The sequence below is a fragment of the Pelobates fuscus genome, chromosome 2 (genome assembly GCF_036172605.1).
Source record: "Pelobates fuscus isolate aPelFus1 chromosome 2, aPelFus1.pri, whole genome shotgun sequence".
In the NCBI taxonomy this organism is placed as follows: Eukaryota; Metazoa; Chordata; class Amphibia; order Anura; family Pelobatidae; genus Pelobates; species Pelobates fuscus.
The window spans coordinates 94,858,161-94,874,830 of record NC_086318.1 but is presented as its reverse complement, the minus strand read 5'-3'; the positions used below and the strand labels follow the sequence as shown (position 1 = coordinate 94,874,830).

Sequence of the window (16,670 nt, the reverse complement as noted above, 5' to 3'; positions counted from 1 at the left end):
CTCTGCAATACCAGCACCGGCCAGTAGGGGTCACTGTGTGTGGAGAGAGGCAGGGATAGGAAGTTACAGCATATCCCTGCCTCTTTCTACTACTCACTGATCCGTGGTCCAGACAGTCCAGACAGCAGCTCTACAGCTCAGGTAAGTGAGGGATGGGGGGAATGGCAGCAGGGACACATGGGGACACTGAGACACTAGGGGACACATGGGGACACTGAGACATTAGGGGACACTGAGACACTAGGGGACACAGACACTAGGGGACACAGACACTAGGGGACACAGACACGTGGGGACACAGACACGTGGGGACACAGACACATGGGGACACAGGAAAACATGGGGACACTGAGACACAGACACATGGGGACACAGACACATGGGGACACAGACACATGGGGCACAGACACATGGGGACACATGGGGACACAGGAAAATATGGGGACACAGGAAAATATGGGGACACAGACACTTGAAGACAATGGAAAACATGGGGACACTGGAAAACATGGGGACACTGAGACACTAGGGGACACTGGGACACATGGGGATGCTAAGACACTCAGGGACGCTGTGAGACATAGAGACATTGGGAAACACTGAGACATTGGGACACGGAGACACTATGTTCCCATGTCCCCCAGCCAGTGTCCCTAGTGTCTCAGTGTCTCCAAGTCTCCCAGTGTCTGTGTCCCATGTCTCTCAGTGTGCCTAGTGTCCCTATATGTCCCAGTGTCCCCATGTCTATGTCCACAACTGTCCCCATGTCTCCCCAAGTGTCTGTGTCCCTAGTGTCTCAGTGTCCCCATTTCTCCCAGTTTCCCTAAATATCTGTGTCCCCATGTGTCCCCATGTCTCCCAGTGTCCCCATGTCTCCCAGTGTCCCCGGGTCTCTGTGTCCCCGGGTCTCTGTGTCCCCGGGTCTCTGTGTCCCCGGGTCTCTGTGTCCCCGGGTCTCAGTGTCCCCATGTCTCTCAGTGTCCCCATGTCTCTCAGTGTCCCCAGTATCCTAGTGACATGTGGACACACTGAGACATTGGGACACTGGGAGAAATGGGGACACAGACACTGGGCGACATGGGGACACTGACACTGTGATACATAGGGACACTGAGACACTGGGTGACTTGCGTGACTGAGACACTGGGAGACAGGGAGACACTGGGAGCAATCCATCTATACAGCAGAATCAAACTGTGAGTAGTTTGTTGGTGATTTTACAGAATTTTCTCTGATGTCACTCCTTGTGATTTCCTTGTGATGTCACGCACAACTAATTAATTATACAAATGATTAAGGCTGGTATTTTTTTCCAAGAAAGGTGGCAACCTTAACTACTCGTCACATACTCTTGCTTAAAGGAGCACTATAGGGTCAGGAAAACAATTATGTATTTCTGACCCTATTATGTTAAAACCACCACCCTGGCCCCTTCTTGCCTCCCTAAATATAGTAAAATATTACTTGTATTCAAGTCTGCAGCTGCTGGCTCAGAAGTGGTGGTCTGGGCAAATTACAATACTTCCCCATAGGATTGGCTGAGACTGTCAACTAGGCAGATCAGGGGCAGAGCCAGCACAAGTCCAACATAGCACTGGCCAATCAGCATCTCCTCATAAATATAAATTGAATCAATGCATCTCTATGAGGAAAGTTCAGTGTCTGCATTCCGAGGGTGGAGACACTGAATGGCAGTGCTGCACACTAGGCAGTACTGCCCCAGGAAGCACCTCTAGCAGCCATCTAAGGTGCGGCCAGTGGAGTTATTTTCTCTGAAAAGACAGTGTTTACTGCAAAAAGCCTGAATGGAATGATTCTACTTACCAGTACAAATACAATAAGCTGTAGTTGTTCTGGTGACTATAGTGTTTGGAAGCTTAAGAGGGATGTATGGGAACAAAACTTGTGTGGACTGGCTGACATTAAAATTAGTTTAGGTAATGCCGACGACGTTGGTCTCTCTAACACTGTGGCATGTCCCCTTTCTTCTACACTAACTACATACACCTTTGCTCTGTCTCAGACTATATACCAGGAACTTCTGCCTGCTAGTAAGAAGGTAAGGAGGCAAGTGGACCAGCGAGTGCTAGGGGACAGTCCTTAGAAAGCATGGAGTGAGCGCATCATTAGACGCATTTATGTCAAGCTCAAGGTGATGCCCTTAGTTGGACAGCCTGCAGGATTGGCAGGCAGCCTGACATACATTCATGCCAGGCTAGCCTTCCAATTCTTTGGACAAACATGTCCCCTTTTTGGGCATGTTCACCCCTTTTGGCAGGTCTTGTCACGTGATTTGAGCCAGTGGCACAACCTTTTACCCCGCCCATTGACTTCCTGCTTCACTGCTGTTAGGGGTTATGGATTAACTTGAAAGATGAAAGCATAAATTAGTGAGAGATTAGCATAGAGTATGTGTTTTCTTATAGCTGCATCCTATGAGTTTCCCTCCAGCACCATCTCCATCAGATACATGACGCTTGGGAGGTATGACTGTTTTAGTGTTTTTGGTCGATAAGATTCTGTAATTAGGCCCATCATAATTGTCAGCACCAGACCCACTGTGCTCTTAATCCGGCCCTGACTATAATTATTTATACCTCTCTACGTTCACTAGACGCTAAAGTGTATTCTTCAGTAATGTGTATGTACTACCTTTAAACAATTTAAATTCCACATTCTGATACTATGTGTAAACAGTAAAATATACTCTATATTCTTTGCCCTATAGTGATACCATATACTCTGTCTGTTTTCTAACTGGAATGTACATAAATATAACAATATAACTATATATATATATATATATATATATATATATATATATATATATATTTATTAAGGTATTAATGATTATAACAATTACATCTGAGGTATTGTCCACGAGACTGGGATACAGCTTCTGATTATATCCAAAGGTTGAGGTAAAAAGGAGAAGCCTCTGACCTATTAAGATTGGAAATGACAAAGGTAGTACATTTCATGCGGAGACCATCCAACATTGGGTTATTACTGTATGTAGTTTTCATTTCCCTTTAACCCCTTAAGGACCAAACTTCTGGAATAAAAGGGAATCATGACGTGTCACACATGTCATGTGTCCTTAAGGGGTTAAATAAATTAGAATTCACATTTGTAATTATTGTGTATGAAGGGTTGTTCTTTAAGTTAGGTGACAGCTTGGTGCCTTTTTGTGAAGAAAGTATTGAAGAGCATCAATGAAGGAACCAAAAGAAAATCTGAGGTGACAGCCTTTGATAGTCCTACCTAGGGAATATACATTAAACCATGAAGTACACCAGATTTTTTGGGGGGGATTCCTCCCTTCCATATCCACTGTTTCCTACACCGAGGTGCAGAGGTTAAATGATTCATTAGTAAGTGTTGTAATATAGGAGCCGATTTCATGGATAAACAGTGAAATGCTAATTTAAGCATACTACTGCAGCTTTACTTTTTTTATGGGTATTCATGAAATAAAATCAATCATCGAAGATAAAGGAGATATGCTGATTTTAAGGAATTTATATGAAATTGTATTATTTTTTTTTCTTTTGCAACATTTTTTTTTACCAATAAATAACTAATATAGGTCTTTTAACCTCAATAAGAGAAGCGTTGACCTGTTAACAAATGGTGTTACTTGTGTGGGGTGTGTTTGAATGTATTTATACATGAATTGTGGTTTGATGAAGAGCAAGCATCCTTTGGAGACATGATATGTGTCCAGCTTTGGTGTGTGGTCTGCCTATCCCCCCCACCCCCTTAATTAAAAAGAAGCCAATGTATCTCTGACATATATTTTGATATTTTTGGGAAACTCAATTATTGTGATTTTTATATTACTTTGTTTATTAAATGGCTTTTTGGTTATTACCCAATCTATGCTTACTCATTCGAGTGCATTAAATATATTTGCTTTTCATGGAAAGCTGAACCTTAAGGGATTTGTTTTTTTTGCACCTGTTGGAACACAATGTTGAAAAATAGTCTGCGCTCTATATTGGCTGCAGAAAGAGTGTATTTTTCCCTTGAGTATTACCTTAGCAGTTTCATGTTTTAAGGATCTGGAAATACTTTCAATTATGGGTATATGTGTAGATACACTGATCAGCCACAACATTAAAACCACTGACAGATAAAGTGAATAACATTGATTATATTATTATTATTTTTTTTTATTATTTATATAGCGCCAGCAAATTCCATAGATGGACTAACAGACAGGTAATTGTAACCAGACAAATGGATGCACAGGAACAGAGGGGTTGAGGGCCCTGCTCAATGAGCTTACATGCTAGAGGCAGTGGGTTATAGTGACACAAAGGGTATAAGTATGGGTAATGAAATGGATTGCTAGAAAAGTATTCACTGGGAACTTAGTAGGTTATTTTTGACAGTTGCTGGAGAGGAGTCATGGGGGGACGGGGGATGAAAACCCGCTAACAGTTTAAATGATATGCTTTCCTTAAAAAGTGTGCTTTCAAAGATTTTTTGAAGGAATGGAGACTGGGTGAAAGTCAAACAGAGAAGGGAAGGGAGTTCCACAGAAAAGGTGCAGCCCTGGAGAAGCCTTGGAGGTGAGCATCAGATGTGGGAGTATGGACAGAGGATAGACGTAGGTCTTCAGCAGAGCGCAGGGGCCTCGACAGGACAAACTTGTGTATTAGGGAGGATAGGTAGGTTGGAGCAGCATTCAGTAGGGACTTGTAAGCAAGCACCAGAATCTTAAATTGAGCCCTATATCTAACTGGAAGCCAATGTAGGGACTGACAGAGGGAAGAGGCGTGGGAGGTGCGGGCAGACAGGAAAATGAGCCTCGCCGCCGCCTCCTTCATTATAGATTGCTGCAGTGCAATCTTGGAACACATAAGACCACTGAGAAGGGGATTACAGTAGTCAAGGCGAGAAAGAACAACTGCATGTTTTTTAGATGGAAGCGGCAGGATTTGGCGAACGACTGGACGTGAGGGGTGAAGGAGAAGTCAGAGTCAAAGAGAATACTGAGGCAGCGAGCCTGCAAGGTAGAGGTGATGGGGGCGTCGTTGACTTGGAGGGAGACAGACACAGGATTAGCAACACTTGAGGGAGGAAAGACCAGAAGATCTGTTTTGGACAGGTTGAGTTTAAGGAAGTGAGCAGCCATCCAGTTGGAAATCACGGAGAGGCAGTCACAGACATGAGTCAAGATGGGCGGAGAGAGATCAGGAGAGGACAGGTAGATTTGTGTATCATCTGGCTATAAATGATAATGGAAGCCAAAAGAGCTGATTTTACCAAGGGAGGCAGTGTAGACTGGGAACAATAGAGGACCAAGGACAGAACCTTTGGGAACTCCAACAGAGAGGAGTTGGAGGAGAAGAGGCAGAGCCAGAGAAAGAAACACTGAAAAAGCTCTGGGAGAGGTAGGAGGAGCACTGAGAGCGAGCAGTATCTCGTAGACCGAGATTACAAAGAATGAGAAGAAGTTGTTGATGATCAACAGTGTCAAAGGCAGCAGAAAGATCAAGGAGAATAAGGATAGAGTAATGGACGTGAGATTTAACAGCGATTAAATCGTTGGATACTTTGGTCACAGCTATTTCAACATAGTGACGAGCACAGAATACAGACTGAAGCGGTCAAGCAGAGAGTTGGATTCTAGGAAGTCTTTGAATATCGCATGCACAACTCTCTCAAGGATCTTGGAGGCAAAAAGCAGTAGCGATATAGGGCGGTAGTTGGATGGGGAGTTGGGCTTTTTCAGAATCACCGTTATAGTTGCATGCTTGAAGGGTGAAGGAAATGTGCCGGAGAAAAGGGAGAGATTGAAAATTTTAGTGAGAGGAAGAGCAAGAGAGGGAGACAGAGTGCGGATGAGATATGAGGGAATTGGATATTATAACAATGACAATGTTCCAAGGAGTGGGATATATATTAGGCAGCAAGTGAACAGTCAATTCTTGATTTTTATGTGTTGGATGGGTCAAAATAATGATGGCTAGGTGACTGGGTCAGAGCATTTCCAAAACAGCAAATCATGTGGGGGTGTGCCCAGTATGCAATTGTTATTGCCTACCAAAAGTGGTGCACTGAAGTACAAACAGGTAAGGGATACAGGTGCCCAAAACTCACTAATGCACGTGGGGAACAAAGGCTAGATTGTCAGATCTAATCACACTGAAGAGCTACTGTAACTCAAATTGCTGAAAAGAGTAATGTGTGTCATGACACAAAGGTGTCACAACACACAGTGCATCACAGTTTTGTGCATAGGGGCTGCATAGCTGCAGATGGGTCAGAGTCAGGGGCGGGCTGGCAAGGGGGGCAGGGAGGCAATTGCCCCCCAGGCCGCCCTAAACCCAGGGCCACCCACACCCAGCAAAAAAAGGAAAAATCTGAATCTCCTGCCTCTGGCTGAGGACTCAGATTTCTCAATTTACCTCACTCTCCCTGAAGCCAGTGGAGTTGGCCGGCCTCTCCTGATGATGTCAGGAGGAAGGGGCGTGACTTTCACTGATTTCTCACAGGACCGCTGGGGAGTATGGGAGAAGAGCAGAGGAAGTCACGCCCCCTCCTCCTGACATCATCAGGAGAGGCCGACTTCACTGGCTGCTACTGTATGCTGGTTGCTGCTCCTGCTGGCTGCTGCCCACCCCTCCCTGGCCTAAGGTAAGACTCAGGGAGCGGGGAAATACACAGTTTTATTTTTATTCCCCTCCTCAGTCCTGTTCCCTTAGTCAGCCCCTACCCCACCTCCTCAGCCCTGTCCCCTTAGTCAGCCCCTGTCCCCCCTCCTCAGCCCTGTCCCCTTAGTCAGCCCCTGTCCCCTACCTCAGCCCCTGCCCCCCTTCCTCAGCCCCTGTCCCCTTAGTCAGCCCCTTTCACCATTCCTCAGCCCTTGTCCCCTTAGTCAGCCCCTGTCCCCTACCTCAGCCCCTGCCCCCCTTCCTCAGCCCTTGTCCCCTTAGTCAGCCCCTTTCAGCCTTCCTCAGCCCTTGTCCCCTTAGTCAGCCCCTGTCCCCTTAGTCAGCCCCTTTCACCATTCTTCAGCCCTTGTCCCATTGCTCAGCCCCTGCCCCCCCTCCTCAGCCCTGTCCCCTTAGTCAGCCCCTTTCCCCCTCCTCAGCCCTGTCCCCTTAGTCAGCTTCTGTCCCCCCTCCTCAGCCCTGTCCCCTTAGTCAGCCTCTGTCCCCCCTCCTCAGCCCTGTCCCCTTAGTCAGTCCCTGTCCCCCCTCCTCAGCCCCTGTCCCCCCGCTCAACCTCAACCTGTCCCCTTGCTAAGCCCCTGTCCCCCCTCGTCAGCCCTGTCCCCTTAGTCAGCCCTTGTCCCCTTGCTCAGCCCCTGTCCCCCTCGTCAGCTCTGTCCCCTTAGTCAGCCCTTGTCCCCTTGCTCAGCCCCTGTCCCCCCTGCTCAGCCCTGTCCCCTTAGTCAGCCCCTGCCCCCCCCTCCTCAGCCCTGTCCCCTTAGTCAGCCCCTGTCCCCTCCTCAGCCATTGTCCCCTTGCTCGGCCCCTGTCCCCCCTCCTCAGCCCTCTCCCCTTAGTCAGCCCCTGTCCCCCTCTCCTCAGTCCTGTCCCCTTAGTCAGCACCTGCCCCCCCCTCCTCAGGCCCTTCCCCCTTAGTCAGCCCCTGGCCCCTCCTCAGCCCTTGTCCCCTTGCTCAGCCCCTGTCCCCTTGCTCAGCCCCTGTCCCTTTCCATTTCTTCGCCTCTGTCCCCCTTCCTCAGCCCCTGTCCTCCTTCCTCAACCCCTGCCTTCCTTCCTCAACCCCTGTCCTCTTTTGCCCAGCCCCTGTCCCTTTCCTCAGCCCCTATCCCCTTCCTCAACCCCTGTCCCCCTTCCTCAGCCCCTGTCCTCCTTCCTCAACCCCTGTCCTCTTTTGCCCAGCCCCTGTCCCTTTCCTTCAGCCCCTATCCCCTTCCTCAGCCCCTGGCCCCCTCTAAGCCCCTGTCCCACCCTTTCAGCCCCTGTCCCACCCTTTCCCTGCTCCTTTCACCTCTCTCAGCTCCTGCCCCCCTTCCTCAGCCCCATGCCCCCCACCACAGCCCCATAACATCCCACTACAGCTCCTCTCCCCCAATTGCAACCCATATCACCCACACCACAGCCCCTTTCCCAAATTGTAGCCATCAACCTGCTTCAGCCCCTATCCCCCCTACATTTCCTAAACCCCCAATTGTAGCTTATACCCTCCACTACAGCCCCTGTCCCCCCCACTACAGCCCTGTCCCCTTACTCAGTCCCTGTCAACTGGTTTTAAAAGTGTAAAGTTTGGGTGTATGTCTGTGTGTGTCAGTATGTCTCTCTGTGTGTGTGTGTGTGTGTCAGTATGTCTGTGTGTGTGTGTGTGCGCCAGTATGTCTATCTGTGTGTGTGCCAGTATGTCTGTCTGTGTGTGTGCAAGTATGTCTCTGTGTGTGTGTCAGCCAGTATGCCTGTGTGTGTGTGTCAGTATGTCTGTCTATCTGAGTTGATATTTCTGTAACAGTGTGTCTTTCTGTGTGTGTCTGTGTGTTTTTTAGTGTGTGCCAAATCAGCAAGTGTGTATGTGTGCCTGTCATTGAGTGTCTGTTTAGGTGACTGCTCCTCCCCGCCCCCCCTCTTTAATCACATGGGAAAGTTGTTTTTACTCTCCTCTTGGTGCAATGGGCCACTTGACTGGATTTGCCCCCCAAGCCTAAGGCTGCCAGCCCTCCCCTGGTCAGAGTGCCCATGATGATGACCCCCGTTCCCTGATGAAAGCGCCTTCAATGGGGACGTGAGCTTCAGAACTGGACCATGGAGAAATGGAAGAAAGTTTTTTTTTTTTTTTTAATGAGGAACAAACTGTTTTATATATTCAATTCCATGAGTAGTTTAAGGTCAGTTTTGCTTAATGATTATTCTTTGTTGTATCAATTGTATCATTGTATCAGTTGTATCAATATATTATTATTATTATTTTTATTATTATTATTATTATATTTATATACCACCAACAAATTCTGTAGTGCTTTACAATGGGTGGTGTGGTGAACAGAACCTCACCACGGGCTCCTGGAGGAGCCTGCTTTCCAGTGTCCTGCCTCAGAACTATACGTGTGATTGGGATTATATGGTTCGGGAACCGAACAGCCGCGCAAGCCAGAGACAACCCGGGAGCTTGTTAAGCCCAATTGATACTTTGTAGCAATTTCCACCGCAGTGTTTTAAGTGCTTGTCTGGCGGCCATCTTGTTCCCACGAACGCAGGCAGCGGTGTTTGGGCATAAATCTAATGAAACTAAAATCGGACACAGGTGGAGGACAGCGAGACCCCAGCCAAGCTGCGGCGGCTAAGGATCTACAGTACTGATGGTGTCTGGTGGAGTGCATGGAGTACTCGGTTGGCACTAGGAAGTAGCAATTGGCGGAGGTACCCAGTCAGGGTGCCAGGCGGTCCACCACAGGTGGGTTAACAAACATGTAATTGTAACCAGACAAGTTTGACGCACTGATACAGAGGGGTTGAGGACCCTGCTCAATGAGCTTACATGCTAGATTGAGTGGAGTAAAGTTACACAAAAGGTAAGGGAAGTATTAGGGAAGTAGATTGGTAGAATAGTATTCAATGAAGACTTAGTGTGGGTTATTTCTTTTTTTTTTATGACAGTTGCATGAGATGATTCAGTTGGGAGCCATTCACAGTTTAATTGATATATAACATATAAGAGTTTCTTCTACCATGGTTAAGGTGCATCTCCTACCATAATTTTCCTTTGTCATGCACTGGGAGTGAGAAGGGAGCCCTAGGGCAATCAATACAAAAGCATAATCTGACTAATTGAAACAAATATTTTTTTATGCCCTGGAATCCACAACCCCATCTAAAATTAACGGTGAGGTGATATATATTGTTTGCTGTAGAGTGCTTTAATTCTGGTTGGAAGCCTTTGTATTTATAGTGGCAGAGATACTCCAGCAAGTAAATAGCTGGTAAATGCCCATTTGCTGTAAACTTGCTTTAACACCAATAAAAAGGGTTGACCAAAACCTTACATGTTTCATTTATTTACACAGACTTCTTACACGAAAAGTTAATAAACGTTTTAAACAAAAATAAGCAATACGAGAAGTAACATAAACATGCAATCAATCGGTTACTGCAAATATAGGTTTTATGAATACCTCTTATCGTGATTCTTATAAAGCTCATGCTCCCAGGTGCGATTTGGAGAGTAGTCCCATTCTACTTCTTCAGCCGAAATGTAATAGGTTTGTGTAACTTTGTTTGAAAAGTCTGGTATCGGCAGCCGACATGCTTTAACTCCATAATGCTGCTTCATTCCTGCTACAAAATGGTCTACGGTCATGCACTCCACATCAAAGATACCTGAGAAAATATGTAGTTTTTTTGTTTGTTTTTTAAACGTTTGGTCAACTCGTCTGTACATATAGAACACAAACAGTTTTAAATTCTTTCATAAATTCTTTTTTTGGTGTGCGTGAAATCTAGCTGAAGCACGTTCTGAAATCCATGTGCTCCCATTGCAGCCACATGTGGATACACAACTCAAGCACAGAGAGATTTCCATAAATATATAGGTTTATTCACTAAAATGTGAACGGTCAGGAATTCAAAGTGAGTTTCGAGTTTTAAACCAGAATAGCCGAACTGAAAACAAAGTTAATTGTAGATTTTTTTTATTTATTTATCTTTTATGGCCTAAAATATGAGATTTACTTTGAATTCACTTAGTATAATTCACTCTTTGATGAAAATTTGTATTAATTTACTTGCCTAAGCTGTTTGTATTACTCTCCTTAAGTGAAGGAAGTTCCAGTTGTGGTATTTTTGTGCATGTATACATACTTTTTCTGTTATTCTATCAAAAAAAAAAAAAGGCAGCTGGCTGTGATATTCGTGGTGAATCTAGGCTACATTTTGTTATTGTGTGGGATTTTTGCAACAGTTACGAATTTATGTATGTGAAAGAAAAACAGGATTATAGTCTTACTGTCAGATGCCTCAATTCTGTTTTGTTTTACTGGCTGCATTAAAGCATTAATCGCTTTTCTCATTTTTGTTTATCTCAGTATCAGAATTGTTTGTGGAGGACTTGTGGGAAAGTCTGCAATTAAAGGGACACTATAGTCACCTGAACAACTTTAGCTTAATGAAGCAGTTTTGGTGTATAGAACATGCCCCTGCAGCCTCACTGCTCAATCCTCTGCCATTTAGGAGTTAAATCCCTTTGTTTGTGAACCCTAGTCACACCTTCCTGCATGTGACTTGCTCAGCCTTCCATAAACACTTCCTGTAAAGAGAGCCCTATTTATGCTTTCTTTATTGCAAGTACTGTTTAATTAACCCCTTAACACCGCAGCCAAATGTACAAGTTGTGAACGATACAAAATTTAAACAAAACCTGGCATTTGCGCTATATGTCTGTCAAACCGTAATTCACCTCTTTCATATTAAATGCACCCCCCCTTATTATATATCATTTTATTCAGGGGAAACAGGGCTTTCATTTAATATCAAATATTTAGCTATGAAACATAATTTAATATGAAAAACATGGGAGAAAATAAGATTTTTTTAGTTCTACATGACATTTTAACTGTCAATGTCATGATACTGTTTGCTTTAACTGCAATAAAATACACATATTTGTATTCAGCAAAGTCTCACGTGTAAAACAGTACCCCCTATGTACAGGTTTTATGGTGTTTTGGGAAGTTACAGGGTCAAATATAGCGTGTTACATTTGAAATTGAAATTTGTCAGATTGGTTACGTTGCCTTTGAGACTGTATAGTAGCCCAGGAAATAAATTTACACCCATAATGGCATACCATTTGCAATAGTAGACGACCCAAGGTATTGCAAATGGGGTATGTCCAGTCTTTTTTAGTAGCCATTTGGTCACAAACACTGGCCAAAGTTAGCGTTAGTATTTGTTTGTGTGTGAAAAATGCAAAAAACGCAAATTTTGGCCAGTGTTTGTGACTAAGTGGCTACTAAAAAAGACTGGACATACCCCATTTGCAATACCTTGGGTTGTCTACTATTGCAAATAGTATGTCATCATAGGGGTAATCTTCATTCTTGGGCTACCATAGGGTCATAAAGGCAACGTAAGCAATCTGGCGAATTTTAATGTGAAAAAAATGACACAAGCCTTATATTTGACTCTGTAATTTTTGAAAACACCATAAAACCTGTACATGAGGGGTACTGTTGTACTCGGGAGACTTCGCTGAACGCAAATATTTGTGTTTCAAAACAGTAAAAAGTATTGCAGCAGTAATATCGTCCGTGTAAGTGCTGTTTGTGCGTGAAAAATCCAAAAATGTCACTTTTACTGGCGATATCATCGTTGTAATACATTTTACTGTTTTGAAACACTAATATTTGTGTTTAGCGAAGTCTCCTGAGTAAAACAGTACCCCCCATGTACAGGTTTTATGGTGTCTTGGAAAGTTATAGGGTTAAATATAGTGCTAGCAAATTAAATTCCTTATACTTTCGGCATGGGTTGTCAGGCAGGTCCCGCTAATTGTAATTAATTAGGATACTTAATTATGTAAAATTATTACATAAATATATGTGTAGAATTAATATATGTATATATATACATATGTGTATATATACGTATATATATATATATTTTTTTTAAATATTTTTATTTATATATAGGTATATATATAGTAATATATATGTATATATTTATGTATATAGATATATATATTATTGCGTTCTACGTGTATTTTGATATAAATATATATATATTAATATCACAATACAGTTAGAACGAAATAAAACACATCTATATATTTGATATTTTATTTTTAATTATTTTTTTTATTTAATTTTTTTACGTATTTACATATTTTTTTTGTATATTATTTATAAATATATATATAACAATAATTATATATATATTTAATCAGTATCAGTCTACGTGTAATTTGATATTAATATATATATATATAATTATATATATTAATATTAAAATACACCTAGACGGTGTATGTGTATGTGTGTATATGTGTATATATACTTAGATCATATATATATAATATATATATATGATCTAAGTATATATATATATATTTTTTTTTTACACTTTTAACTTTATTTTATTTTATTTTCAGCCAGCAGGGGGACCAACTGTCATTACAGTTGGTCCCCCTGCTGGCAATGCCTGAGCCAGCTATACCGGCCATGTGATTGTGAGGTCCTCGCAAGGACCTCACTCTCACATGACCGGGAGGGACCGGAGGAGGCAGATCTGCCGCGGGGGGGCTCCCTGGGAGTCCCCCCAACCGCGATCGCCGGCGTGGGACCACCGGCGACCGGGTAAGTTAAAAAAAACGGCGGGCGTATATTTACGTCCTGCGCCGTTTAGAGCCGCTTTTAAAAGGACGTAAATATACGTCCGCCGGACTTAAGAGGTTAAGATTTTCTTATCCCCTGCTATGTTAATAGCTTGCTAGACCCTGCAAGAACCTCCTGTATGTGATTAAAGTTCAATTTAGAGATTGAGATACAATTGTTTAAGGTAAATTATATCTGTTTGAAAGTGAAACCAGGTTTTTTTTCATGCAGGCTCTGTAAATCATAGCCAGGGGAGGTGTGGCTAGGGCTGCAAAAACAGAAACAAAGTGATTTAACCCCTAAATGGCAGTGAATTGAGCAGTGAAATTGTATGGGAATGATCTATACACTAAAACTGCTTTATTTAGCTAAAGTAATTTAGGTGACTATAGTGTTCCTTTAAGTAAAAACTTGTTTTCCTGGCACTATAGGGTCTTAAGGTCCCCCCGACCCTCAGGGTCCCACTCCCGCTGGGCTGAAGGGGTTAAACACTTACCTTTCTCCAGCGCCGGGCTCCCTCGGCGCTGGGGAACTCTCCTCCCTCTGCCGACATCATCGCCGAATGCGCATGCGAGGCAAGTTGGAGAGTTAAAAAGACATGGGCATGGCGGCCAGAACACTTAACTGAGATTAGGTGGTCTTTAGAGGCCTTTTAAAAATGTGTTATAAAACTTATTGCCTGTTTGATAAATTAATTACAGAAGGGTTTGCGTTAGATGGATGTTTTCGAATTCCCTTATAAAAAAAATCTAAGCAAGAGATGTATCCATATCATAACTCCCTGCACAGATTAGTGAGTTATGCACAGCTGTATTCTTCATTCGTTATTTCACCACTATTACTTGGAGGTGATTGACATGGACAGGCCATCACTGTAAATGCTTTTTTAATAATGCCCATAAGAAAAAAACATGCCATTTACCTTCATTGTCTGGTTTCATGGTAACAGAATACGAGATGTGTGGGAATATGCTTGCTGTATCTCTTCTTCCTGAATGATCTTTAAAGGTATTTCCAGTAAAATGGATTCCATGCATGTCTACTTCATTCCCAATGCCCATCATATGCCAAAGGACTGTATCTCCGACACACATATCCAGACCAGGCTGATTTCCAAACATATACCCATTTATAGCTGATAGAGTATGTAAAAAACATTAGAAAATAGTTAACAGTAGACTGCACAAGCATTGCGGATTTCAGAGCATTGAACATAAGATTCAGATCATCATATTATTCTTTATCACATCATTTCCTTTAGAAGAAGGATGAAATAAGTGAACAGTATAACCATTTTTAGGTGTTTGTCGATTTTGACCCCCACCTATTTTCCTAACAAATTCCTTATAAAATAACTCATTACGTGATCCAGTACAGAGACTACTCCTTTGTAGTCATCAAATTTGATGACTTTTCATCCATTAAAATACTTCTCATAGAGAAGCATTGGAGAAGTATGAGCGTTGACTAGTGGAAAACTGAATGACAGCGAGTCTTTCCATTAAGTGTCAGACCGCCTCCCACTGGCCATTGAAAGGTCTTCATTGACAGATAATCTCATCTTTTTAACTGTCACCTCTGGCAGGGAAAAGGGAGTGGTGCATGCACTCAGGCATGTGCGCAGGTCTTGGGGGATACTGGAGACAATGCAGGTGCACACATCGAAGACTGCATTGAACTAAGCGAACGTTTGGTGTCATCATGCAGAGATCATCGTTGTGATGACACTGAATATGAAGACTCTGAAGGAATTAGGTCTCCAGCACAAAAACCCACGAGAGTTGAGGTTTCTGAAAATTGGTGTTTCTCTGAATCTGCAATGATTTACTGCAGAAGTGAAATGACAGGGTCACTGTATCAAGGCTACTTCCCTAAAATCAAGTAGTTTTAGTGCTTAGAGTACTCGTTTACCAGAATTAAAGCAGTGACCGTATGCAGTACATCATGTAGGGTGTAACATTGAAATCCCACACTACTAGATAGGTATTCAAGTACAAGCCTGAAGGACCCATGGCACACTCACTATGGGTGAATTTGTACTAGCCAGGGTTGAATGTTTATTCACTGTGGGCTAATGATCAAGTGAAAATTTTGAGCTCTGCTACATGCTTAAATATTACTGGGAGAAGCTAAGGGAATATTCAGCTTTTTTTTTTTTTTTTTTTTACCAACCAAAGGTACTCAATTATCGCTTACAGTGCATCTTGTTAGACTCCTGGAACTCTGGGTCTTCCTTGTCCACATTATCAGAATTGTTTGTGAAAAACTTTATATTTTCATCAAGTAGCCAACTCTTGTTCTCATCAAATATAGTCGCCAACATAAAGAAATTGTGACTTATCTGCAAAGACAGAAATAAGAAGTGGGCAGAAATACACTAAACTCAAACAATTCGTGCCTCAGTATATATTAATACAGGTAGTCATAATGTAATAATGTTACAAAAGCGTAAAATACAAATTAAATAAAAAATCATGTAGAAAATGAAATACTAACCTTATCTAGATGATATTAACCTATTCACTAACAAAGTATATATTGCCGATATAATCTAGCTGCAGTTTCTAGCATATTCTTATTCACTAATGTTTGAATTGTAGATATTACAAAATGTATGGTAAATAAGTTACAAATTTTAGGCCAAAATAACCAAATTTCAAGTCATTTTGCAGAATGGCAATGTTTTTAGCTGCAGTGTTAAACCTATGTGAGGGGAAGAGACATGGTACCCAGACCACTTTATTGAGAGTTATTGAAATAACAGCTCTCTGAAACTGTGTAAGAAAAATACCAAAATTAAGGAAAAACTGAATAACAGTATGAAAGATACACTGATCAGCAACAACATTAACACCACCTGCCTAATATGGCATAGGTCTCCTGAATGTGTCCTGTGGTATCATTTAGGTAGTGCGAGGTGGGGGTCTCCATGTATTGAATTTGTTGTTCCAGCACATCCCACAGATACTCAGTCGGATTGAGATCTGTGGAATTTGGAGGCTAAGATATCACATTGAACTCTTTGTCATTTGCAGTGTGGCAGGGTGCATTATCCTGCTGAAAGAGGCCACAGCCACCAGTGAATACCATTGCCATGAAGGAGTGTCAGAGGTCTGCAACAATCTCAAGGTAGGTGATACATTTCTAAGTAACATCCACATGAATGCCAGGACCCAAGGTTTTCCAGCGGAACATTGCCCAGAGACTAACATTGCATCCGTTAACCTGCCTTCTTCCCATAGTGCATCCTGCTGTCATCTCTTCCCCACGTAACTGAGGCACATGCACCCAGCCATCCACCTGATCTAAAAGAAAATGTGATTCGTCAGACCAGGCAACCTTCTTCCATTGC

At 42.9% G+C, this 16,670-nt stretch overlaps 1 protein-coding gene across 1 annotated transcript in view; it reads right to left on the bottom strand.

Moving 5' to 3' along the window:
• LOC134586726 (ceruloplasmin-like) overlaps positions 1-16,670 on the bottom strand; it is a 142,823-nt gene that overhangs the window by 43,598 nt on the left and 82,555 nt on the right. The window contains 3 exon segments of the mRNA XM_063442482.1: positions 10,124-10,328; positions 14,241-14,453; positions 15,515-15,659. Coding sequence (XP_063298552.1) covers positions 10,124-10,328; positions 14,241-14,453; positions 15,515-15,659 — 563 coding nt within the window.